Here is a 25,691-nt window from a genome sequence, read left to right as displayed (position 1 = left end):
ATATATTTGGATCCTTATTTCCAATTTCTGTCTTTCTTACTTCTCATCTGATTGCACTGACATTTTTCTCCAGAAAAGAAAATAGTAGTGATATAAATACTTTTTGCTACTCATAAATTTTAAACAATTGTGTAGGAAAATTTGCCAGTCTATTCTTTTGTAGCTTATGAATGTTAAGGCTTGCTTCAGAAGACCTTAGCCATTCCCTGAACACTAACGACACATTCCATATTTTCTTCTAATATTTATAGTTTTCATTTTGCATCAAGATCTTTAATCCATCTGGAATTTATCTCTATATACTGCATGAGATAAAAATCTAACTTTATTTTTTCCAGATGGATTGCAAAATTTCTCAACATCATTTATAAAATTGGTCATTCTTTCCTCACTGGTTTGAAATGCCACTTTAATCATATTCTAAATAGATCAGTTATTTTTTAAGCCAGAGCTTAAAAACCATAAAGGAAATGAATTACAGTAGAGAACAAAGACATGAAAAGTAGGCAAAAAATAGACATTGAGATAAATTGTACACACACCCTTAATGTATATAACAAAATACAAAGTTCAATCATAGCAAAATAGTATAAATATAAATACTCAGAGAAAATATACAGTATTCCAGTAAGAAAGATTCTGAGGATGAATGCCTATAAAATATAAGGTGCAGCAGTTAATTTTTCAAACATTGTTTAGTTAGTCCCATCATACAGAAAGTAATTTGAAGCTTCCAAACTGTACAACTCCTCCAGCTGCCTGGTTTAACACCTAATCAGATATTTCTGAGAGCAAATCAGAATGTCCCTTAAGTAAAAAGTAGTGTGGAATTAAAAATAAATTTCTTTTTTTTTGTTGTAATTCAAGACAGGTTTTTCTTTTGCATCTCTGAGCCTCTGCAGAATGTTTTAACTAGCCTTGCTAGTAGATGGAGTGTAGATGGAAACCTGGATCTTGCAATTTTTTTTTTCTCTCTTTTAACAGGTTAAGAGTTATCAATATTAAATGTCAAAGATGATAAGCATCAATGTTCAACTCCGAAACCTGGTAGAAATTATCTAGAGTGTGCATCTCCAATTCTTGCCAACCCAGAGCTCTGAAAAATTTCTACTGAATAACAAGTTAACACCTAATGTAACAATAGCGAATTCTGTTATTTCTTGGCTGTATCTTTATGGCTATATAAGGTTTAATGGAACAACAGAGCCAACTGGTAAATTTGCCTAAGATTCTTCACTGAAAGATCAGAAAGGACGTTTTTGACCAATTCAAGTTTTTATTTTGTTTTCACTTAACAGCTTTACTAAGATTTAACAGAATAATTAAAGAAAAAATAAAAAACAGTTTAATCTTACTATGCCATTGTGTCATCTGAGATTCATCCAAAAAAAGGGCAAAGAAAACACAGAAGATGTAATGAGGTGTGTTTCTGCACAGTATCATTAAAACAGATAAGCTGTGGTTTTCTTACAAATGGTGTTTATAGAAGGACATTTGATTGAGCTTTAATCAAACCATTAAATAACAACAATGTCAACCACAGTTACAACAACAAATAAACCCCTTTCTTCAGTGTTTGGGAATTGGAATGTGCTGTGTGTCTGGGGTTGGGAGGCAACACAACTTGTGTCACACTATATAGATGATGTGAGAGGGTTATCTTATTAGAAATAAACTGGAAACAAGTTCCAGGATGTCAACATATGGGAAATAACTGATGTCTAGCTACTGTACAGCAAACACTTGGAAGTTTTCAAACATTACCATGTTTAGCAGTTTACAATAAAAATATACCATTAAATGAATAAATTTTTAACTTTTCATCAGTGATAAAACCTGGACTTAGGGCTCTTTTTAAATTAACTAAACAAATATAGATTTATTTTCCCTAGCAAAAGCAGCCAGTCTACAGGAGTGGGCGTACTGGCAATTAGGTTAACAAAGGCCGGCCTTAGCAGATTTTCCTGGGAAAACTTGCAAAGCGTGTGTCTATTTTTGCCACCATTAATTGCCTAGATGGTCCTGGTGCTCTTTGACTTCCTGGCACTCTAAATAAAACCAGATTTTTGGACAGGCTTTTTCTTTCCCAGGCCTTTGGAGGAGTGCTAATTACAAAATACTTTATTTAAACACTAGAAACTCATTCAGAAACCCAGCCAAGTCTCAGATTTGAAAGCACTTAAAAATATCTTCGCAACAGCCGTACTACTTTATACTTTATCTATTTTTAGAGGCTCAATGTTTGTTTTGCTGGAAGAAAAAAATTAAAACATGAAAAGTATGCCATGGGCAAATCTGCAATAATAAGCAGCACATACATGTTGTGGAAGAAAGTATTCAACATAAAATAGTCAACATAAAAACAGATTCTGCTGAGGCATTTTTATAAATAGCAGTTATTATTTTGCTTTCCATTGCTAAGCAATTTAAATAACATGCCCTTAAAAGTTGTCAAGTTCTGTATTTCATATAAATATAATTTCCTGATCTTAACTTGTATAAAATTATTGTGCAAAATTATAAATGTGTATTCTGTTCAATTCATGTATAATTTTACAATCATGTGGTTAAAAATAGAAGCACAAGGAAGAAAAGAAATAGACTTTATTGGAAAATATACATTGGTCAGCATAAAACCAGAAAGTGTCTATAAAACTTTTTATCAAATTATTTAAATGGATATCATGTCACACAGAGATTTGTACATAAAATTGTCAGTTGTCAACAGATAACAACCAATTAAGTGCACACTCTGCCTTAAATGTCCCTTTGAATTCCTGAGCATACTAGCATAGGAAGAATTATGCTTTGAACCCCCAAAGAACGGTTTTGGAATTGTTTGCTTCAAATAATTATTGCTATATGACCAAGTAAAATTTTACACTATATCTTTAAATGCAACAATCACTTTAAAAGGTTCATCCAGAATACAGAGATGTATAAAGGGAAAGAATGGCTATTTTAATAGTGGAAAAACGAAGTCCCAATGTGGGCAAATGAACTGCATTTCCTGATTCCCACGATGCAGGGGCAAGTTGCGACTGCCGCCAGTGCTCATCAAGGGCAGTGGGTGGGGATGATGCAACCTTCCATTCCCACTCGGGAGACCAAAGCCAGTCATTTTCAGTGGTGGTAGTTCGAAGGAGCTGCAGTTATGTTTGCGGCTGCTGGCAGACCCCAGAAACCATGGTAACACTGAAGGGTCCGAAACACCTTTATTCACGGCTCCCGAGCTTCCCTGCTTCAGCTCACATGATGCGACTTGGCAATATAGAAAACGGTGAAGTGGGTTCAGAAAAACATCGATGAATACTGCAAATCGTATTCAGAGTGGAAATTGTGACTGTGCTAGCATTTTACCAGTATTTCCTGCCTTGCAACCAGTAGATACGTAACCGAAACGGCTTGCTGTGAATTTTGTAGTACCCAAGCCAAAAGCAATAAAATTTCTGTAAGAGCATATGCGCCATGACAGAATACCACATCAGCCTAGAAAAATGATTTTCCTGGGAAGGCCTGTGCAGCGATGAATACGGCTCTCTATGATATGGAAGCTGGGCAGAGATTTTTCACTGCTTCCAGCCCACAATGAGGTAATTTTAAAGGCACTTTTCCCTCATTTGTTCTGCATTCACTGAATGTACATTTTTTTGATGTCAGAGGGACATTGCAGAAAAGATTAGACGAGATAGTCTGACAATGGAGCCAAAGTTCAAAGCTTCTATATTTTCAGGTAACAGCCGCGACAGTTTGTCTGCACTAAATCTTTCCAGGGCATATCACGGCAACCCTGTCCATAGCTTTTCAAACAGTTCAACACAAACAAATCACTTAGCCATTGAACAACTATAACATCTGATACCATCACATGGAAGTTGTAGCCATAGCCCCTAATCAAAGCTCCTTCCATTCTGTCGAAAAAAGAAAATTCTTCTGCTTTGACTTAAGATCACATTTTCATGTTGTTTCTTTGAAAATTATTATATGCCAAGATGGGGAAAAAAGAAGAGGGAGAACATGTCTGTAAAGAAAATCCAAGAGTCAAAATTTGTAGCTGTATGCTTCTGGGAATAAATAACTATGGTGTCAGATGGGAGTCGTCGGAGGTGACCGGGGAGGCCTGCAGAGGAATAGCCAGGCCCTCCTTTGACCCACAATCCCAGTCCCTGAGCCCACTCTCAGAGGGTGGAGCCCGGTAACTGCGCTCTGCTTTGGGGCCCTCTGACTGATGCCTCAAGGAAGCACGGACTCCCAATGCCAACACCACCAGGCGGTAGAGGTGCAACACCACCACGAGGAAATTCTTCACGGCAAAGAACACCAGCATTTGATTTATCACTTTGAAATAGGTCATCAGTATGAGTCGCACAATGAGGAACGGCCCATCTTGTATGAAGATGCTGATTCCGATGTTCCACAAATCGGCACTGTACTGGCAGAAGAACAGGCTGACAAATCCCCGCGCTGTCACAGACAAGGGGCACACAACATGCTGTACTGAAAACATGAGACAGACCCATTAGCATACCTCTCTTAAATGTGGAAATGTAAGAGAGATGAAATCAGACAAGTCAATAACAATGGGTCCTCCACTAGTAATTGGTGGGAAATGACTCTAACTTAATTATGGGTGGGATAGGTGAAAGCTCCCTCACACTCCCACACATGGTTTTCATTTACTTAAAAAAGTTTTCAAATCATCCTCTAGTTCTCACTCTGAGGAAGCCTTAGTTAAATAGAATGTTAAATAGAGATACAGACTAAAGGAGACTACCGTGCATATCTTTGAGGCCTACACTGTAGGAAGGCAGTTCAGAAGTGGACTTGAGGCCTCATTCTGTGGACCTGGCTGTGAGATGCTGACCAAATTATTTCTTGGGGCTGCCTCAGTTTCTTCATTTGAAAACTGGGACAACAGTTTGTGTGAGGACAGGATTCTATCTCTACTCATTGGTTCATTTTGTTTTAATTAGAATGGTAACCCCGCTTCTCTTTACTCTTTCAGTCTTTCTTTTGGAATAATGAGTGGCTTACGTGACTGTTAAATCTGACAAAGTGTACCTGAGTCAGATCATTCTAGAGTGTCTCATTAGTATCTACCTATTTGCCTTCTGACTCACTCAGTCATATGTGTAGACTGTGCTGTGAAAACCCAAGTGCTTATAATCAAATTCAAATTTAATTCATGTCAAACACATTTTTCTAATGGGGGAGAGTCCAAATAAATGCCATTGTTATTTTATTTTGTCCTAATTTCTTATGCTTTTGTTTCACAGTTTACTAGAAAGACTGGATATAATTACCGATTTTCCAGTTGTACAAAAGGAGGTCTAATCAACCGATGAAGCTTTTTGTTTTAATTTCTAAAATGTAAATTCAATTCAGGGTCAAGGGCAGAAAATAATCCTTTTATAATAATGAAGCCTTCCATTTGGAGTTTTCAACAAAGAATGCCTTCGTCTACTAGAGCCTGCAAATATTATGAAGCTGCTTTGATATGGGTGAACATAATGTACTGTTTGTTGGAAAATACAATAGTGATTTAGTCAGAAGTAACATTTGGTCTTTGTTTTTCTAACAGCTGCATAACATTATCACCCCTGAAAGTTTACAAAATTTCTTTCTTAAATAAAAAGTTTCTTAGCAAGGCTATAAACCACAAGATATGAGAGGGTGAGGATAAGCATAGTGAATGACAAAAGAAAAACCAACATAAGATCAATAACAGTCTTTCCTAAGAAGTAAGGGTCAGGAAGTGGCTCCCAGAAGGCCCGTAAGGTATTACTAGATACTTAAAGTGACAGTCCTGAATATTCTATCCGTGGACCAGCTGACCAGCCAGTATTCTAACAGCGGATTAATGAGGATTGTGCACCTTCTAAGGCATACTAACAAAGTCTGTGTGTGTGTGTGTGTGTGTGTGTGAGCATATATGTTGTTGTTTTTATTATTATTATTTTTGTGGTGCTGGGGATTGAACCCAGGGCCTTGTGCTTGACAGGCAAGCACTGTACAAACTGAGCTATATTCTCAGCACTTATATTTGTCATTATTAATCAGTAATTAGGCTTTTGGTATTTAGAAAAAGCCCCAGCAACTCTTTTCATCTATTCTGATGACAAGATTTTTTAGAAAGTGGAAACTAAAATCTAAAATGCTCTCAATTATCTGAGCTTATCAAAGTGAACCAAAAAAGATACAGAAAAAAGGTAAATATCCCTGTCTTAAGGATTCATTCTAACCCTGAGGCCAGCAGGTAGAGTGTCAAAAAAAAAAAAAAAAAAAAAAAAAAAAAACCAGACTAAGAAAAATGTAATGATTAAATTCCAGAATTTCTCCAAAGTAAAGAGGTACCCAAGAGAATTTCAAAATCAAAACTCCAGTTTGCCAAGAAATTATGGTGTGGCTTCATGTCAACACTGTCCAGTTGAACTTTCTATGATGGTAAAAATTCTCACATCTTTACTATCCAATATGGTAGCCACATGTGGCCTTTGAGCACTTGAAATGTTGCTAGTGTGATTGAGGAATGAACCTATAGTTTTACTTAAATTTAATTTAAATTTGCCATATGTGGCAAGTGGGTACCATATTGGGCAAAGCATCTGTACGTCCTCACTACTATGAACTTCCCAGGAAAGAGTTTACTTCTTATCATGTCTTTAAGGTCTATATCTTTATTAAAGTAAAATTAAATGGCATTACAAGGGCTACCATGGAGAAAAATTTTAATTTTCCGTTTGTGGCCCTGAAACTTCTATTATTCTCCTAACACATGGCTCTGACAAAGGAACAAAACTAATCCTTACAAATATCAAAGAGATACTACTTTTATGCTAGCAATTTGCTAAACACTTTACAAACTTTATCTTCATCACAAAACCCATCGACCCCACCTACCATAATTATTATCCTATTTCATGGTTGAAGAAACTGAGGCACAGACATGCTAACAAATTTTCAGCAAGTTTTACAGATCATAAATGGTGAAACTATTATTTTAGTGAATATTAAGTTGTGTGATTATCCACTGAACTATCTTTAGCTCTTTATACACCAAAGTGGATCCACTCATAGCTTTCCTGAATTTTCATCTACCCATCTACTTTCCTCCCAAGCTGAACTGGAACTAACTCTGGGATGTCAAAATGATAATTCTCTCAATTGCCTCATTAGCATTAGCATTGATTGTAATCAAGAGTTTTAATTTGCTGTTTCTTTGCACAATTTTCAAGACATTTACCTGCCAGGTCAAGTGGAAACTGCAACATACTCCATGTCCATATAACAAGAATGACACAGACTAGTGCAGGGTTATTCCTAGAATGCAACAAAATTTTAAATTAGTAATAAAAGTATGATCACATGCAGAAGAGAGAAAGCTTCTTAACCCACATTTGAATCTATTCTTAATAAACCTCTTATGACTTGGCAAAATATCTAGGCGATATAATAAATCCATGAAAAAAATCCATGCATAAAGGAATAATGAAAAAGAAATGAGACATAAAAAATCTAAAACTTACACTCAGCATAAGCATGAATTATGACAAAACCACTTGTTTCTACATCGCTCTTCAGCTTTACAAAAGAATGGAAACACTGTGGAAGAGAAATGTGAGGGGAAAATGTGTGATTTTGATATGGATGTTGAGAGGTCTGACTTCAAGAAATTTCAGGGGGAGACACTGATGATTCTTTCAAGATTCCAACACTGTAATTGAAAAATGTCTCCCAAAAGGGTAAGATGATGCTTAATATTAAAAAGCTGAGCATGTTAAAGAAAAGTGTCCTTAGGTGGAAAAAAATTGAGGAGATAAATTTGGTAAATAAAGATTTATACCAGATATGGGACTCTAAGACAAGGAATATGTCCATTTCATGCACCAATGTATTCTCAGTGTCTATAATAGTGCCTGGAAAGTAACGGGCTATAGAGATAGATATATAGATATAGGTACGCACACACACAATCACACCCAAGGCTTCATGTTGCTAAGGAAGCACTCTATTGCTGAGCAGCTCCCCAGGTCAGGACTCAACATATATTTATTGAAGAAATCATTCAATATACACAAATGTCAGTACTTGGGCCAATATACAGATACATTAGACCTAAGAGAATGGTCTGGAAGACTAAAGTCAGAAAGAATAGGTATATGAGAAATGAAAAGACTATTAGAGAAGTACCAAAGTCACATTTATTTTTAGCAAGAATGCAAAGGAAGTTACCAACTTGAGGTCAGTGACGAACAGCAGATTTTGTTTCCATTTTTTGTCAAGAGGGACTTTCAACTGGAGAGGGCTAGAAAAGCATCAGGGAAGAGTAATTGGAACCAAACTAAATGGGGTGATAGTGAGGGATATCTGTAAATGCTTTGAATATTGAGACCCTGAAAAATTGAATCTCAAAACTATGAATTTGTAAATGAGATTTTCTAAGCCATCATTATCTGTCTTGGCAGTTAATGGTGGAGACAAGGTTGGTGACAGGAAAAAAAAGTCTCAACTTCCAAAAAGAAACAGAAATGTATCTTAAAATACAAAAGGCCGTTACTATTAATGCCTAGTTAGATTATATAAGTGATTCTTCAAAAGATTTCTGAGAGCCCTTATAGAAGAAGACAGTAATTACTCAGAATCAGCACAGGTTCTCTGAGAACAGTTGCACTCCACTAAGCTTATTTCATCTGCTTCCTTTTTAAAAATAGAATAAGCCGGTGATGCTACATAAATTGATGATAGGCATTTGGAATTAAACAAGCCTCTTGCAAAAAGTCTCCCAAACTGTCCTTATGAACAAAATTAAGAAACGTCCTGGGTGTGAGTACTGCTAGGTTGATTCCTAACTATGTAAATGACTCCATAGGAGTCCTCTGATGAGTGGTGCAGGCTCTTTCTCTGATTCTATTCTACTTCACATTCCATCAATGGCCTGGTTGATGATACTGATGGGAGGAAGTCTTCTCACAGGTACACGTGACATGGATCTTGGGCAGAAAATCAGGAACCTGGAAGACACAGTCAGGGTTCCAAAATATTGAACTGGATAAACCTAAATTAGGAAGGAAGGGGATAGAAGAAATTTCAGAACCAGCTTTGAAAAAGGCTCAAGGATTTTTCCTTACTATTATCTAATTATAAATCCACAGTGTGAAATGATATAAGATTTTCCAAAATCAAATGCATTTGGTCAGTTCACAAGAAACATAAAACCTAGAATTTTAAATGAAAGTGCCTTTGAAATGTGGACATCATATTTCTCTCTTTATAATGTCAAGGCTGTACAAAATAAGTGCCTGAATTTTAAAGTAATGTTACCTTCAGTTTCCAGTCTTAAACTTATGTACTAGGCAGTTTTCTAAATGTTTAACTCCACGATCATACATGATTCTCATACCAACTCAACAAAGTAGGCATAATTATCATTCTTATTTGACTAAGTAGGAAACTGAGGCATAGAGAATCAAGGTAAATTGTCTACAGTAACATGGTTATAATAATTAAGAACAGAAAATTTCTACTATTACTTATGCTATTTCCAGGAATGAAATGGAAAGTTTTAGCCCTGCTCTCTCCTATAATACTCAGAACACACCTGAAATAGTATGTATTATGCTTCATGGTACAGGCAGACCATTTGTAAATTTATTTGTTCCCAAGGGGAGAAAGTACTATGGGAAGGAAACTCGGAACTGTGCTAGATGTAGGTCTCTCAAGAAACTGGAAACCATAGAAGATTTTTTTAAAAAAAGCTTTATTTAATACGTCTAAAGGGCTGTAATGGGGAAAAGAAAGTAAACATATCTGTTACTTCAGAGGGACAATTCAGGCTCAAAGGATTATGGTTGCATCTGTAGGAGTCCAAATTTCATCACGACAGAGGAAAGTACTTTCCAATAATATTAACTCAAACCAGAGTAACTTTCTACTTGAGTTAGTATATCTTGTATTAGAATTTTTCAAATAAAGCCTACAGAAAAACTTGTTAATATTTTGGAGAGGATTTTCAATAGATGCAAAATAGATTTTTTCCTAAGATGGTCACTTCTGAATTCTTTCATAATCCCAAACTCAGTAATTCTAATAAAAACACATGTGCAGTTTGTCTGCAAGGCAGTTGAATGTGGTGGTAATGCAAAGACTCTGGTTCAAAGTGACCAGAATTTAAATACCAGCTCCCACTCTCTCTAGAGAAATAGGGCGAGGGGCTCTAAACCCAGACTGATCACTTACCAGCTATATGAATATAAAAAAGTAGTTTAGCATCTGCATGCTTTATTTTAGCCATCTGCACTATGAGGATGACCATAACAATAGCTATTGGATTTTATTTGATAATTTTAACTGTATTATTTTAATATGTTAAAAATATAAAGATCTTGAAACAATACCCAACACAGGTTAAGCGTGGGAGAACCATACAAGTCAGTTTTATTTTATTACAGGTAATCTTGAGACTGTCTAACATTCTTTTTGCTTACAAAATGGTGATAATTGAAGTCTCGGCTTCACAATGCTACCTTAAATGCTAAAAACTCATTAAAGTAACACCCTTAAAACACTTCTTGGCATACAGCAAGTGACAAATAGATATTACCTTGTTATTATTATTCTTATTATTTTTATTACTGATGATGATGATGATGATGATATTAACATGCTTCTTAAATTCTTCATTTCTCAATTTTATCCTCTTAGGAAATAGGGACAAATTATAGCCTATCCTTGCCATAGCTTTACAATAATGAATGTTTATTTATATATATGTGTGTGTCTATTCACATATAAAATATGGAAGAATGTAAGTATTGGTAAAATTATCAAAAATAACATTCTAAAAGTAGGTCAGAAAAATTTTAAAGCAGATACATAAGAATTATTGGATCAAACAGTAAAATACTCAGGAAGGTTAAATGTTGGAATGAAAATAAATCACTGAGCTTAAGTGGGAAAAGTCAAGATTTATAGAGGAATTTGGGGGTGGGTTTATCCACCACCATTCCTTGTGTATAATTCACCTTCATGCATGTCAACCGAGGAGCATGGCAGGCAATGGACTTAATTCATAAAAAGACAAAAGATCTTGAGAAGTGTAATTATTCATGTACCATTTTCCTACTTGGGAGGATAAAAGACTGGCATTTGGTGGATCAGCACCTCAACCTGGGCTGAAAATTAAAACTAAAGTCATATTTTGCCAACTTGCTTAACTCTTTCTGGAAATATAAATGTTCTGGTAAACAATAATAATCAGTGAAGAAAATTCAGCTAAACTTTTTAAAAGTCATTTGACAAACATATTAAGAGTGTAAAAAATGAATACATGGGAAAAGGAGAAAGAAAGAAAAGTGTAAACTAAGTGTAAATTTTACTAAGTGTAAACTAAGTGAAAAGTGTAAATTTTCTTGGAAGAAATTTTTCATCAAACAAAATAAAGAGAAATTAAGAGAAAATACAGTAAAGATATAGTAAGATTCTCCTTTGTGTAGTAAAATACAATGAAATACTAGGAATGTTATGGGAATACATTTTTCTTTTTTTAATAAATGATTCATATTCAGCAAAAAATTGCACAATGATTTCCAGGTGTATGAAAGACTAATAAAATGCTTTCTGGCAATGAGGTTGGAATTCAAATTTGTGACAATGTTGGAAGGTGGCTACAGCAAAATCAAAAGGTCAGTAAATCCTTCCCCCAACAAATAAGTATAACATCAGACAAATTCCAGGCTCTGGAAACCAAACAGAGCCAAACAACAAATTGATTAACATTTATTCATGAAAAGCTGTCCAGCTTCAGGTAAAGAGCAGGGAGAATCTGCAGCATTCTTGCTCATAGACATTGTCATATCTTCAGCTTGACTGTGTTAAAAAGAATTGCACTGGACAGAATTTAATAGGAAGAATTAATTCAATACTCTTGCAAAGAGGGAGATAGACTGAACACAACTCTGTTGAAACCAAACACAACTCTGCTGAAACAAAAGGTAGAAGTTTTCAAGGCACTGGGGTGAGCTAGTGGAAAAGTTAAAGGACCTCAGGGTGGAGGTTGGTCAATGAGATCAGATCATTCTGTTTGCTAATTGGCATTTATTAAAGTTGTGCATAGACTAGAATCTATCTTCATGATATTCTTCACATTTACTATGTGTATTATTGCATTTTAAAGACCTGGCTCCTAAATCCTTGAAAAAAGACATTCTTGGCTTTTCAACTGGCAAGATTCTGGGAGAAGATTTACGTCTTAAAGGGATGGAGAATGGATTTACAATTTCTTTTCCCTCCCTCCCTCCCTCCCTCCCTCCCTCCCTTCCTTCCTTCTTTCCTTCCTTCCTTCCTTCCTTCCTTCCTTTTTTTAAATAAAAGCTCTAGGAAAAAGGAAGCCCTGGCCTAGAGGCAATAAAAGCTCACAAAGTTTATTCAAGTTGTGAACATGTTAAGACCATCTTGATCAGTAGGAATGGTAGTTTTACCAGAAAGGACTTGGCGATGAAATTCAGAGGCCCCTTGTGGCCTGAGGTTTGGAAAGAAGTATGAAATCTCACACTCAGAGGTGTGGTCAATATAAGTAACAAACTTGGTTGGAGATGGAAGGAAAACCCAAAGCTTCTATTTTGAGGTTGCAATCTCAGTTGGGATTGACAGGTAGCAGACAGATGTGAGCGGTGGGAACACGAGGTTAGGAGGAAATTCTATAGACTGGGTCTACTGTGCTGAAGCCCACATGCTTTTTTTTTTTAAGAAGTCAATTTACCTAAGGCCAATCTGGCCCTGCCCTCACCTAAATCAATAGGATATGGTGCATTTCTCAGCAAACAACCTTTTATCTTTTAGAAGAAATGCAGGCTCAAATGTTCCTCCCTGCCAATAAAAATAAATACAAGTTACCATGAAGCAGGGACTTTTGTGACCTTTATGCAGACCAGATTTCAGGACTCAGGAAGAGAGAATAATCAGAAGCAAAGCCCACCAACCAGAAAATCCATAAGAACAAGTTCCAATTAGAACCAGTCAGCCCAAACCAAAGTAACCCTGGGTTGCCTTTAGATCTTTAGCATGTCATTATAATAGTAAAATTTCCCCTGCATGGTGTTAGACCATGCACAGTGGGGACTTGGAAGTCTGATGCAATCCTGCTGTGAGTGAAACGACAGGAAGTGGACCTGGGTAAGACTCTGGAAATTTCCCTGAGAACCCAAAATAAAACTGGATGATGAGGGGTCAAATTGACCCTCTCCTCTCTGAGAGGACCCACTCTTTCTCCCTTGACAGTGCCTTTTTTTCATTTTTCCTTTCCCTGCTAATAAACTCCTTCCTGCTACTATGTGCAGGGTTTGAAATCCATCCTGCAGGGTTACAAAGAACTTGTTATGAACCCCTGTGGTCACTTCTGCTCCATGGGTGGATCTCTCTATGTAACAGCTGAGTGATGAACTAACTTTAAATGTAAAGGAGAGATCCTAAAAGTGAGAGAACTAGAAAAAGGCTAGATAAGTTCTCCTTCCTGGATGTCAACTAAGAAATTGCAGGTATGTGCAAAGAAGCCCCAACAGGATCTAGTTTAAATTAAAAGATTAAGTAAACCTGAAAACTTCCTGAACCTTAAATTGCTACTCAATCAATACACAGATCAGAGGGTAGAAATCATAAGGGATCAGTATTTGATGACAATCTCTGCCCAAATTACCAACTAAACGCAACCTATTTGGTAATAAGTGTGGCCACTGGGATGCTAAGCCAAAAATAGTACTAAGAATTTTAAAAACCTGAGACATTAGCGGTTGTAACCTAAGGAGAGCTAGATTCCTAGAATTAGGTAAGCTAAAGCAACAAAAGAAGAAACCTGAGGTGATGATGGGGAAGTTTGAAAGATGTTCAACAAAGAAAGTACATGAAATGCATAAAGCAGAAATGTGGGGCCTACTGTTACTTCGTGCGGAGGAGGGACAGTCAGTAGAAACTGACCCTAACAGGGCTTAGATATTAAACTCAGCAGAAAAAGACATCAAAACAGACAATATGGATATTTGAAAGAATGAAAGAAAATTATGTTTTATAAATCAAAGAAATATCTGATGGCAATGACTTAATCTAAATAATGAAATAGAAACAATATAAAATTATTAAAAGACAAGCTTTAGAGTTGAAAATATATAAATTGAAGTGAAAAATTTGCTAGACAGACTCTGATATTTTTACTCTACATCTAGATTAGAGATGGAAAAAGATACAACCAGTGATCTGGGAGATAAATCAATAGAAACTATTAAATCTGAAGTTCAGCAAGTAAAACAGATTGAAGAAAAATCAATCTATGGAACATAGTCAAGCATGCACATTTTTAATAGGATTCCCAGGAGAAAGAGCAAGGAAGTTATTTATTTAGAGATACAATGGCTAAAATTTCTGAGAAAGAAAATAATTCACAGATCTAACTTCAACAAAATCTTATAAAGATAAAAAACAAAGAGATATATACCTGGACACAGCCCATTCAAACTACTTAAAAACAGAGAGAGGAACCTTGAAAACAGTGAAGAGAAACTTTATTCATCATGTGCAGAATACCAACAAAATAACTAACGATTAATATCTAATAGGAAATAATGAAGATCAGAAGACAATGGGATAATGTATATAAATCCTGGAAGAAAAGTAAAACGATAAACCAAGAATTTCATCTACAACAAAAGTATTTATTCTTCAAGCATCAAGACAAAATAAATGCATTTCCATGTAAAGAAAGACAGGAGAGTGTGATGTTAGTGGATTTGCCTTAGAAAAATGCTAAATAAAGTCCATCAGGCTGAAAGGAATTACATTAGACAGTAATTTAAGTTCACCTGAGGACTGAAGAGTATAAAAATGGAAAATGTAGGAGTAAACAAAGACATATGAAATATTATACAATGATATAAATCATTTATTCTCTTAATTTCATTTAAAAAACACAAAGAATGGTAAAGAATAATAATGAAGAACTATATTGTTTGGTTTACAGCATACAAAAACATATGTACAACCATAATAGCAAAAAGAAGGGAGATGAAATGGAGCTATGAGTAAGTAAGCAAATGAAGCTATGGATAAATACTGGTGTGCTTTGCTGGAACTAAAGTTAGTACTAACCTATGATAAAGTTTAAACAAGAAAATACACATTCTTCTCAAGCACGTGCAGAACATTCTCGGGGGTAGGCTGTATCCTAGACCAAAAAAGAAGTCTCAGTAAATTTAAAAATGATAGTGAGTCATTTTAAATTATATTCACAGACTATGATAAAAATAAAATTTTTAAACAAGAAATTTGGAAACTATCCATATATTTGAAATTAAATGTCTCTCTTATAAGTAAATACCCATGAGTCCAAGAAGAAATAAAAGGACAAATTGTAAGCTATTTTGAATTATATTAAATAAAAGAATTCATGTCAAAATTTATAATATACTGGGAAAGCAGTGCTTAGAGGGTAATTCATTGCTTTGGATGCTTATGAGGAAAGAAGGAGGGTCTCAGATCAATAGTCAAAGATTCCATATTTAGAAACTAGAATAAAGAAGAACAAATTAAATCCAAAACGAGCATAGATAGGACAAAATTAAACAACAGAGCAGAAATGATTGAAATGAAAAATAAAATAATAGAGAAAATCAATAAAACCCAAAACTGGTTGTTTTCAAAGGTTGACAAAATCAATAAATACAATGAAACCAAACAAACAAACAAGTAAACAACTCCCTGTTAGGAAAATGGCAGAGAATGACAAATTGCCAAACCTAGGAATGAAAAAGAGGGTATCACAATTGACTGCATAGACTTTAAAATGTAAGTAAATATTATGGATAATTTTATGCCAAAAATTAGAAAAAAATGAAATTGAAAATCTAGAAAGAAAAATAAAACCAAAACTAACTGAAGAAGTAGATTATATAAGTATACCTATAAGAATGATTGACTTGGCAATTAAAAAAAAAAATCTTCCCATAAAGAAGAACCTTCGTCCTGATGGCTTCCTAGGCGAATACTTAAGAAGAAATGGCAACAATGATGCACAAAATTTTTCAGAAAATAAAGAAGGAGGAGATGCTTCCTTGGGTATTTATAGTCAGTATAACCTTGATACCAAAGACAGAAAAAGATGTTAGGAAAAAAAATAGTACAGATCAATATTTCTCATGAGCAGATATAAGAAATTATATCAATTTAATTAAGAAAATGTTAGCAAACTGAATCCTCTAGGAACAGATAAAAAAGAGTATACAATATAACTAAGTAGAATTTATACCAATACACCAAGATTGCTTTAACATCTAAAAATCAATTAATGTTATATAATTTTATAGAATAAAGGACAACTAATATATAATCATCTAAAAAAAAGGCAGAAAAGGGATTTAACAAAATTCAACACCATAAGGGAAAAATACTTCCAATAATACAAATATAAAAGGAAATTTACTCAAGTTGATAAAGAGCATCTATGTACAACTTAAAACTCACATTATCCTTAATAGACAAACCATTAATCTCTTGAGATTGAAATGTTCACTCTTATTACTTCTTTACACATGGAAAAAATGTTCTAGCAGTGTGCTACTCCAAGAAAAAGAAATTAAAGGAATATAGATTAGAAAAAAATAAAAACGGTCCTTATTGAGAAATGATCTTATATGTAGGACACATTAAGGAATAGACAAATAAGCAAGTTTAGCAGAGTTACTGGGTACAAAGTCATCATACAAAATAAATAGTGTTTCTATATAGCAATGAAAATATGAAAATGAAACGAAAAGTGATTATGTTAGTAAAAGCATTAAAAAATAAAAATATTTAGGAAAAATCATTTTGGAAAAGCAGTGTGAGACTTGTGCATTGAAAACAGCAAGATGTTCCTAAGACAAATTAGGGACCATCTTTACGCAAAAATGAGTTGTTTCAACTGCAATACTTAATATTTATAAGATACCAACTATTCCCAAACTTATCCTCATATTTAGTTAGTTCCTAGGAAGACAACAAAGTTTTCTTTTTATTTTGTTTATTTTGGGTAGAACTTAATAAGGTAATCATGACAATTTTAAGGAAATGCAAAGGACCTATAATAGCTAAATAGAATTTTTTATAAAAAGAAATGTTGGAGGAGTTACAGTATCTCATTTCAAAAGTGACAATAAAGCTGCAGTAACCATGATAGTACTGCTTTGGTATAATGACAAACACATAGTTCAATTGGACACAATAAAAAGTCCAGACAAAATCACTAAACATCTGTGGTCAATTGATTTTTGACCAAGATGCCAAGGCAACTTGATAGGAAAAGAATATTTTAAAAGAATATATTGTTTGAACAATTAGTCTCAGCTGGGGCAACAAACAGGGCTGGGACAAAGCCAAAAATTTTAAAAAAGAAGTTGGAAACTTACCTTACGTTATAAGCAAAAATAAAGTCAAAATGGACAGTAAAAGTAAATGTAAGAACTAAAAAGTTTCATTAAAAAAAACTGAAGAAAAGATATTTCTAATTTGTGATTTTTAATTTCTAATGTCATTTCTTAGATATGACACCAAGAAGCATCATACAGAAAACATTGATAGTTTTCGATTTCATCAAAATTTTAAAACTGTGTTCTTCACAAGATAACATTGTAAAAACAAGTCGAGTAATGGGTATTGCATTTATATAACTGTTAAAGGAGTTCTATCTAGAATATACTTAAGAACTCTTACAACCCAATAATAAAATAATCCAATTTAAGTGGGCAAACATTTGCCAGGCATGGTGGCACACATTTGTAATCCCAGCAATGGGGGGGCGAAGGCAGAAGGATCACAACTTCAAAACCAGCCTCAGCAACATAGTGAGACCCTGTCTCAAAATAAAAAATAAAAAGGTCTAGGAATGTTGTTTAGTGGCTAAACACTCCTGATTTGATTCCCAGCCCACACCCTGCCACCAAATTAAGTGGGCAAAAATCTGAATAGGCACTTCACCAAAGATACATGAATAGCTAATAAGCATACACAAAGATGCTGAACAAAGTTTATTGTTAAATACAAATTAAAGTTGCACTGTGCTCTCACTCTATACCCACACAATGACTACTAGAAAAGGCAAGTCTGACCAAGATTATGGAGAAAATGGAACTATCGTTCATTGCTGGTTGGGAATATAAAATGGTAAAGTTACTTTAGAAACACTCTGGCAGTTTCTTAAAAAGTTAAATATATACTTAAAATAAAATTAGCCCTTTTACTTCTAGCTAATTACCAGAGAGAAAAGAAAACATATGGAAAAGTTGTAAGTGAAGGCTCAAAGCAACACCACTTTTAATAGCATAAAACTATAAGCAATGCACATATGTATATACTAAACAGACAAACGAATGTGGCACATGCATTCAATGGAATACTATTCAACAATTAAAAAAGGAGCTAGACACATTAACATGGATGAACCCCAAAACATTATGCTATATGAAAAAAAAACAGACACAAAAGAATACTTATTTTATAATTCCATTTACATGCAATGTCTAAAACAGAAAGATCTATCCAGTCAGAAAGTAGGTCAGTAGTTACTTATGGTAGGTGGCAGAAGTGAAAATTGATGACAAATAGCTGCAATATTTTTTGGAGTAAAGAGAATATTCTCAATCTGGATTATAGTTATGGTGTTACAAATTTATAATTTGAGAAACATCATTGGACTTTAGAATTAAAATAATGGAGCTTTTTGGTATTTAAACTCTGATTCCATAAAGCTGTTAGGAAAAAAATGTAGAATGCTAGGATTTAGACACCTAAGTAAATTCATAAAATTAGGCATATGAACTTCAGTTGTGCCAAAGGAGTAAATTGATTTTAATCTTCAAAAATAGTATTTGAAGTATCTAGAATATAGGAAAGAGATTTAGGTGGGGCATGGTGGTGCATTCCTATGATCCCAACTACTTGTGAGTTCCAGGACCACCTCAGCCAAACAGTGAGACCCTTTTTCAAAAAAAATTTAAAAAATAGAGAATTTTGTGATGTAGACATCATTGTATTGTAGGTTTTCTCCTAAATATGTCAGCCCAAATATAGAATAAAATAAAAAAGAAAATAAAATGTAATAATAGGCAATGCTGAACAGATCACATGAAGTAACCAATTTATTATAAATATCTTTTATTTAAATATTAAGTTTATTCTTCATGATTATAATGTGGAACACAAAGAGAGAAGGCTATGTCCCAGTGGGAAAGGATTAAAGATTTCCTTTGAAAGACAAATATTTTGCAGTGTCAATTCTTACAGTAAGGGTAGGACCTGAGACAGTAAATCAGACCTTGGAAGCTGGCTTTTAGGAGACAGGAAAAAATTCTAGATACATTTTAGGATTGCATTTGTGTGCAGGGGACATTTGAGTAATGGATGTACATAGCAGTGGAATAGAGATTACAAAAGGCCATTAACACAATGCAGTTATAGTAAAAATAAAAGTGACTTAAATTGAGAAAATAAAAACTAGAAACAAATTTTTAAAACGGACCATACAAACCAGGACATAAACTCACCCCTCAGTATCTACAGGGAATTGGTTCCAGAACTCCCCACCCATACTAAAATTCACAGATGCTCAAATACTCAAAAACTTACATAAAATGATATCGTATTTGCAGACAATACATGTACGCTAGCCCCTAAACTTTAAATCATCTCTGGAGTACTTATAATACCTAATACAAAGTAAATGCTGTGTAAATAGTTGCTGCACTGTATTGTTTAGGGGAAAATATGATCAGACAAAAAAACCTGTATATGTTCACTACATATGCATTTTAAAATATTTTCTATCTGTCATTAGGGAACCTGCAGATATAATTTTTTTGGAATATGATACATTTAAAATTTTAAAAATACTCGTGAAATATTCGTGAAGTATTCAGATTGCTACATAGGCAGCAAAAGAAACTGCGGGATTTAAACTGTCCTGAAATATCACATGCTACCTAAATCCTCACTGAGTTGAAATAGCCTTGTTTTAGTGGAACCGAGTGCCCTTTATGCAGCACTTACCTCAAGGTCACTGTGTGCTCCCCATTCTCTGCCTAGCACCTTGCCTGGCACATGTTACACAACAAATCCATTGTGGGTGAGAAAAGGTCTTGTGATTTTTCAAAAGATGTGTTTTTGGTTTTGGGTTTTGGGGGGCTGGGCAATTAAATAAATGTATTTAATAGTCAACATTTATTGGCAACTACAGATCTATAAATTGCTCATTGATGTCATTTCTGGATGGAACTAATAAAGAGTCTATTAAGATAACTCAGTTTGGTATTTCTCACATTTTTATGAGTGGCCCATAAAGCATATCACCCCATCTCCCTAGATGTTTAGCATGTATATATTTATTTCTAGAGAGGTATAGTTTGTTTTCCTTGTATTGTCATGTCCCTGTCACTATAGATATTTATTATTTTTATGTGACTTGTCATGATATCCTCACTTTACTCTTAGACTCACATTGTATTATAATTATCATTAAACTATTTGAAAATAATTTATACAGTGTAAATCACAGACCAATTATAAGGCATTAAAACTACAAAATTAAACACCGTGAGACAATGGATCAATTTAGATTTGATTCTTTTAAAAAGAATATGTCAACTTAATAAGCTAAAAGAAAAATTAGTATAAGTGAAAAAAGAAATGATCTTTAAAGATAACCTATGGTTATAAATATAATTTGTACTATAATTGAGATATTAAGTTTATTCAATAAGTGAGTATATTTTGCTCAGCTTTATGTTTCGTTGTTTGAAAAACACAGCATAAAGTAAACTGTAGCATTAAAAGCCAGCCTCATTCCAATTTATTTTTATAGCACAGTGCAAAACAACCCAAGCTTAAAGTACATTCAGGCACTGAGACTTAAATCCCTAATGGGAAGAAAGTAGTTCCATAAACAGATGTGATCATGGATTCTGAGTTTATTTGCTTGTGGCAAAAATAAAAGTACCAACTCAATAAGTTTTAATTTATAGGCATCTACACCAGAAAGCCTTTGGGCGCTTTGAACAAAACTGACTAAAAATAAAATTTTGTAAAATAAAACTTCATCTGTCTCGTTCTACATCCACACCAGGGAATGTAAATTCTTCAACTGAAGAAGAGAGAGATTTCTCTACGTCTTTTGGAATTACAGCTACACTGTGCTCCAGAAGAGGATTTTACAATCAGCTCCTGATACTTGGTAATGTAAAAGAGGAACAAGGGATGATTTTCCTACTCCAGAAGATTTTGCCACAAAATGTCCCCACCTGACCTACAGTCATACAAGCATGCACAGCTTTTCTGTTCTCATCCACAGGCACATTGTGCATCCCTTTTTCTAGTAGAAGTCTCCTTTATGTAGTAGGAGTAGTAGTATTAATACTATAAACATCATATCGGTTCCTAGTATGTATCTAAATAGCTACAAATTCTATTATCCTAACATTGAACATATGAAGTACTAAATTCTTATTCATATGAAATACAAATAACAGAAAAAAGAGGTGCATGGCCCCAAACTTGAAAAGAAGCACTGCAGGACTTACCTCACACTATTTAATCCCAGAGTCTCACTTGTAAATTCCAGTATGTCAGCAGCTGTTCCCACAAACATAAGGAGAAGTTCTGAAAGTTGGTCTCGAGTGATGGTACCTCCAATAGGTAGAAGCCATCTTCCAATTATTAGCATTAACAGGAATGTCTGATGGAGTCCCAAAGTCCAAACCGTCTCACATACTGTAGATAAGTTATTTACAAAAACTTTGGCCTGTTTAACGGAAATGTCAGACAGAAGGATTATGAGTTGCCATCTTGCAGAGAGATGCTGTCTTCATTACAGCTTTCAATTAAGTTTGCTTTTGTAGATGTGTTCAGGAGTTACCCTTCTCTTACTGATCAAAGTAACACTCCTTTCTACTAAATACTAAAATATATATATGTGTGTGTATATATATACATATATAAATATATATGTATATATACATATATATGTATATGAATATGTATTAAATATATATAAATATTTACATATGTAAATATACTTATATATGTATATATATACTAAATATACATATATATGTATGTATATGTCTAACGTGGGTCTTAAGGTGAGGCTACAACTAGCAAGTAATTTAAACCTTATACTTCTGAGTAAGATTGCACCATATGATATTTAAAGAGTCAATTTTACAATGTTTAAAAGATCATTGCTCATTTTATTATACTCTATAACAAAGTATAATAGGTAGCAAAATTTTATAAATTCTGTATTAAAATCACCAAAAGAGTCCTATAGTTTTATTTTATAGATTTAAAATCTGAACTAACCTGGGAATATTTTTAGCATGGTATAGTCTTCCCTTTCATTTATTATTGCCTTAAACTCTATTATATCAAGACAGAAAAATAATGTAATAATGTTTATCATTTTATCTAAAGAAAGAGACTAGCTATTATTATTTTTATTCTGAATATTTAATGCATTATTCAATAATTCTTAAACTAACAAGCAAATTTTGGTCTGCTCTTATTCTTAGACCTAGAAAAATTTATATCCCACTAATACATTCTCTATGTACTCCCTTGCCCATTTACCTTCTAAAGAAAATTTAAAATATATTCGTAACCTTATATGTTACAAGTTTTTAAAGACTACTAGGTCTTAGTTCTCATGAAGACATGATAATAATTTAAACTTATTTATGCAAGTGACTTAACTATTTTTGTGCAAAATCTACCCCTCGTGGTCATTTATCCCTCTTTTTTGGGGGATATCAGTGAATGAACTCAGGGATACTTGACCACTGAGCCACATCCGCAGCCCTATTTTGTATTTTATTTAGAGACAGGGTCTTACTGAGTTGCTTAGCACCTTACTTTTGCTGAGGATACTCCTGCCTCCGGTCTCCTGGGCTGCTAGGATTATAGGCATGTGCCTCCGCACCCAGCAGTCACTTATCCCTCTTGATCACTTGTTGATATCAAATGAACGAGTACAGGGAGGATAAAACAAGAGTCGGATTCTGACCTGATTGAAACCATGCAAGGTCATTTGCACACTTTTTTATATTTTTCTATGAAATTTCACATTTATCTTATTTAATTCACAAATAAATCACATTAACAGGAGAGATATTAGTTTTTTAATTGTCAGATGAAAAACTGAAAAAGAGAGAGTAAATGACTTATCCAAAGTAACAGATAAGTTGTAATTAGAATTAGAATTAAAACCCCAAATTCATTCTATTCTTCCTGACAAAAGCAATATCTTATCTTATTTTCAGTGATAAGGGCCCTTTCCTTGATTCTCTGTTTTACAACCGCTTTGAAATATGTCATGCTGGCTTTGCCAAATATCAAACATTTGAAGAAAAAGAAAGTCATTCCATTTTGGCTAAAACTCTTTTCTATTTTATTAATGAATACCTAAGCAAATATATAGACTAGAAGTTCTAGCTAGTTCAATAAGACAAGAAAAAGAATAAAAGGTATACTGATAGGTAAGGAACAAATAAAACTATTTGTGTTCACAGAAAAAAAATTATCTAGGTAAAAAAAAATCCCAAGGAATTGACCAAAAATTTCCTCTAATTAATAAGCAAGCTTGAAAAATATAGGTTGATGTACAAAAATCAATCTTTTTCCTATATACTAATAAAGAATTAGAATTTGTAATTAAAAAAGAAATACCATTTGCATTAGCCTCCTCAAAATGAAATATTTTGATATAAATCTAACAAAATATTTAGAGGACACACACACACATGCACACATTATACATGAAGAAATTGCAAAATGCTGATCCAAGATATTGTTCAGTAAGTAAATGGATGAGTAAACTGAGGACAATGGAATATTATTCAGCACTATAAAGAAATGAGCTATCAAGTCTGAAAACACTATATACTTGATGATTTCACCTACATAATATTATGGAAAAAGTAAAACTAAATAGACAGTAAAACGACTAGTAGTTGCCAGGAATTGGGGGAAAGGGGAAGGATGAATAAATGAGCACAAGACTTCTTGGACATTTAAAATACTCTATATAATACTGTAATGATGAACACCTGTCATTATTAATTTGTCTGAACCCACAGAATGTACAATTCCAAGAATGAAACGTGGTGTAAACAATGGACTTTTAGTGATAATGAGGTGCCCATGTAGGTTTATCAATTTTTTAACCAATATACTACTCTGGTGCATGATGTGGATGGTAGGGGAGGCTGTGCACATGTGAGGACAAGGGACAAATGTGAAATTTCTGTACCTTCCACTTGATTTAATTGTGAACCTAAATGGCCCTGAAAATTTTTTTTTATAAAATTATATGTGTAAAATTAGAATACAAATTTTTGAATGTAGAATTAGAATACACATTGATGAATGACATAATTAAAATATCTAATATTGTATATTTCAATGTATATAGTATCTGAATTGTCTCTTAATGCTGTAGGTTATATATTTATGAATATACACCAATGGTGCATGTAAAACGTTTGAAAATATAAAACATGCAATTATTTTGTGAAGTTTCTGAACCAAACAATTAAGTTGGCAAATATATTTAGGGAAGAATAAACTGAGAAGTGGACAGCCAGCCTATGATACCCTTGAAGTCCAAGTGTTTGATAGATCCTTTCATAAATGGTGGAGAAAGCTCTCACCGTCTGAATGATATCATCTACTCCATTAATTTGCTCCTTAGACATCAGGGTGTGATCAGTGTCTTCTCTTCTGGTGATATTCTGTGACAGTCCTTCAGATTGAAGATCGCAATGCTAAAAATGTTCATGGTGGTGTCGATATGCAAAAAAACAAATGCAATAAGGTAGATTTTAAAATGACTTCAATCCATCCAAGATATCATAAGCAGATATGTGAAGTTTATACAAAACACAAAAGCATTTACTAATATCTGAATACAGACTTGAGATAGAAACACCTTTTCAGTTAATGTGAGAAGAGGGTGACTGCATGTCTTGAGGTCCTTGAGGATGCAGACTCTCTGAGTCACCATGGAGAATGGTTGAACTTATGAACTGATACCTGGGATTTCTTTATTGAACCCTGTAACAAGCATAATACAAACCAATAGCCATGAAAATAGAACATGTGTAATCCTGGTCAGAACATTTACTTTCTGAGTTTATTTCTTACCTAGAAACCTCATTAGCTAAAATACAATTCTGCTTAAATACATAACCCAAATACTTTGCATCTTTCCTGTCAAATGCTCTATTAATCAAAAAAAGAAAAAAACAAAACAAAAAACAAAACAAAAAAAGTATGTTTGGTGTTACATACATTCTAAGTTTCAGTTTATGGAAAATTTGGTGATAGAATTTTTCTTTCCTCCTTCATTTTGCATGTGAATTTCTGCAAGTGAAATGCACATGATTTTTTTTTTTTTTGAAATGCACATGATTTTTATCCAGCAGAAGCTGGAAATCTTAGTTAGATTAAGATATGGAAAAAGTGTATAAGAGAGGAAAGAGCACTTGAAAACATAGCTGTGGCCCATGCATATTTTATAAACAGGCTTTAAAAAAGGCTGAAGAACTTTTTAAACATCTGCAGTTCTAACATATTTTTGAACAACCTGCATACACATACCACTACCACTATCACCACTGCATGGCCAT

General features: G+C 33.9%; 1 protein-coding gene across 1 annotated transcript in view; it reads right to left on the bottom strand.

Annotated features, from left to right (window-relative positions):
• Positions 1-532: 532 nt before the first annotated feature.
• Positions 533-25,691, bottom strand: part of TMEM26 (transmembrane protein 26) — a 66,943-nt gene continuing 41,784 nt past the window's right edge. Inside the window, exons 3-6 of the mRNA XM_079137335.1 lie at positions 24,714-24,827; positions 21,588-21,808; positions 7,244-7,320; positions 533-4,497 (exon numbers count right to left, since the gene is read on the bottom strand). Coding sequence (XP_078993461.1) covers positions 4,079-4,497; positions 7,244-7,320; positions 21,588-21,808; positions 24,714-24,827 — 831 coding nt within the window. The 3' untranslated portion in view covers positions 533-4,078. The remainder of the gene's footprint in view (positions 4,498-7,243; positions 7,321-21,587; positions 21,809-24,713; positions 24,828-25,691) is intronic.

Source organism: Sciurus vulgaris, assembly GCF_902686455.1.
Source record: "Sciurus vulgaris genome assembly, chromosome: 4".
Lineage (NCBI taxonomy): Eukaryota > Metazoa > Chordata > Mammalia > Rodentia > Sciuridae > Sciurus > Sciurus vulgaris.
The sequence above is the reverse complement of the archived record's forward strand: the minus strand, read 5'-3'. Positions and strand labels throughout refer to the sequence as shown.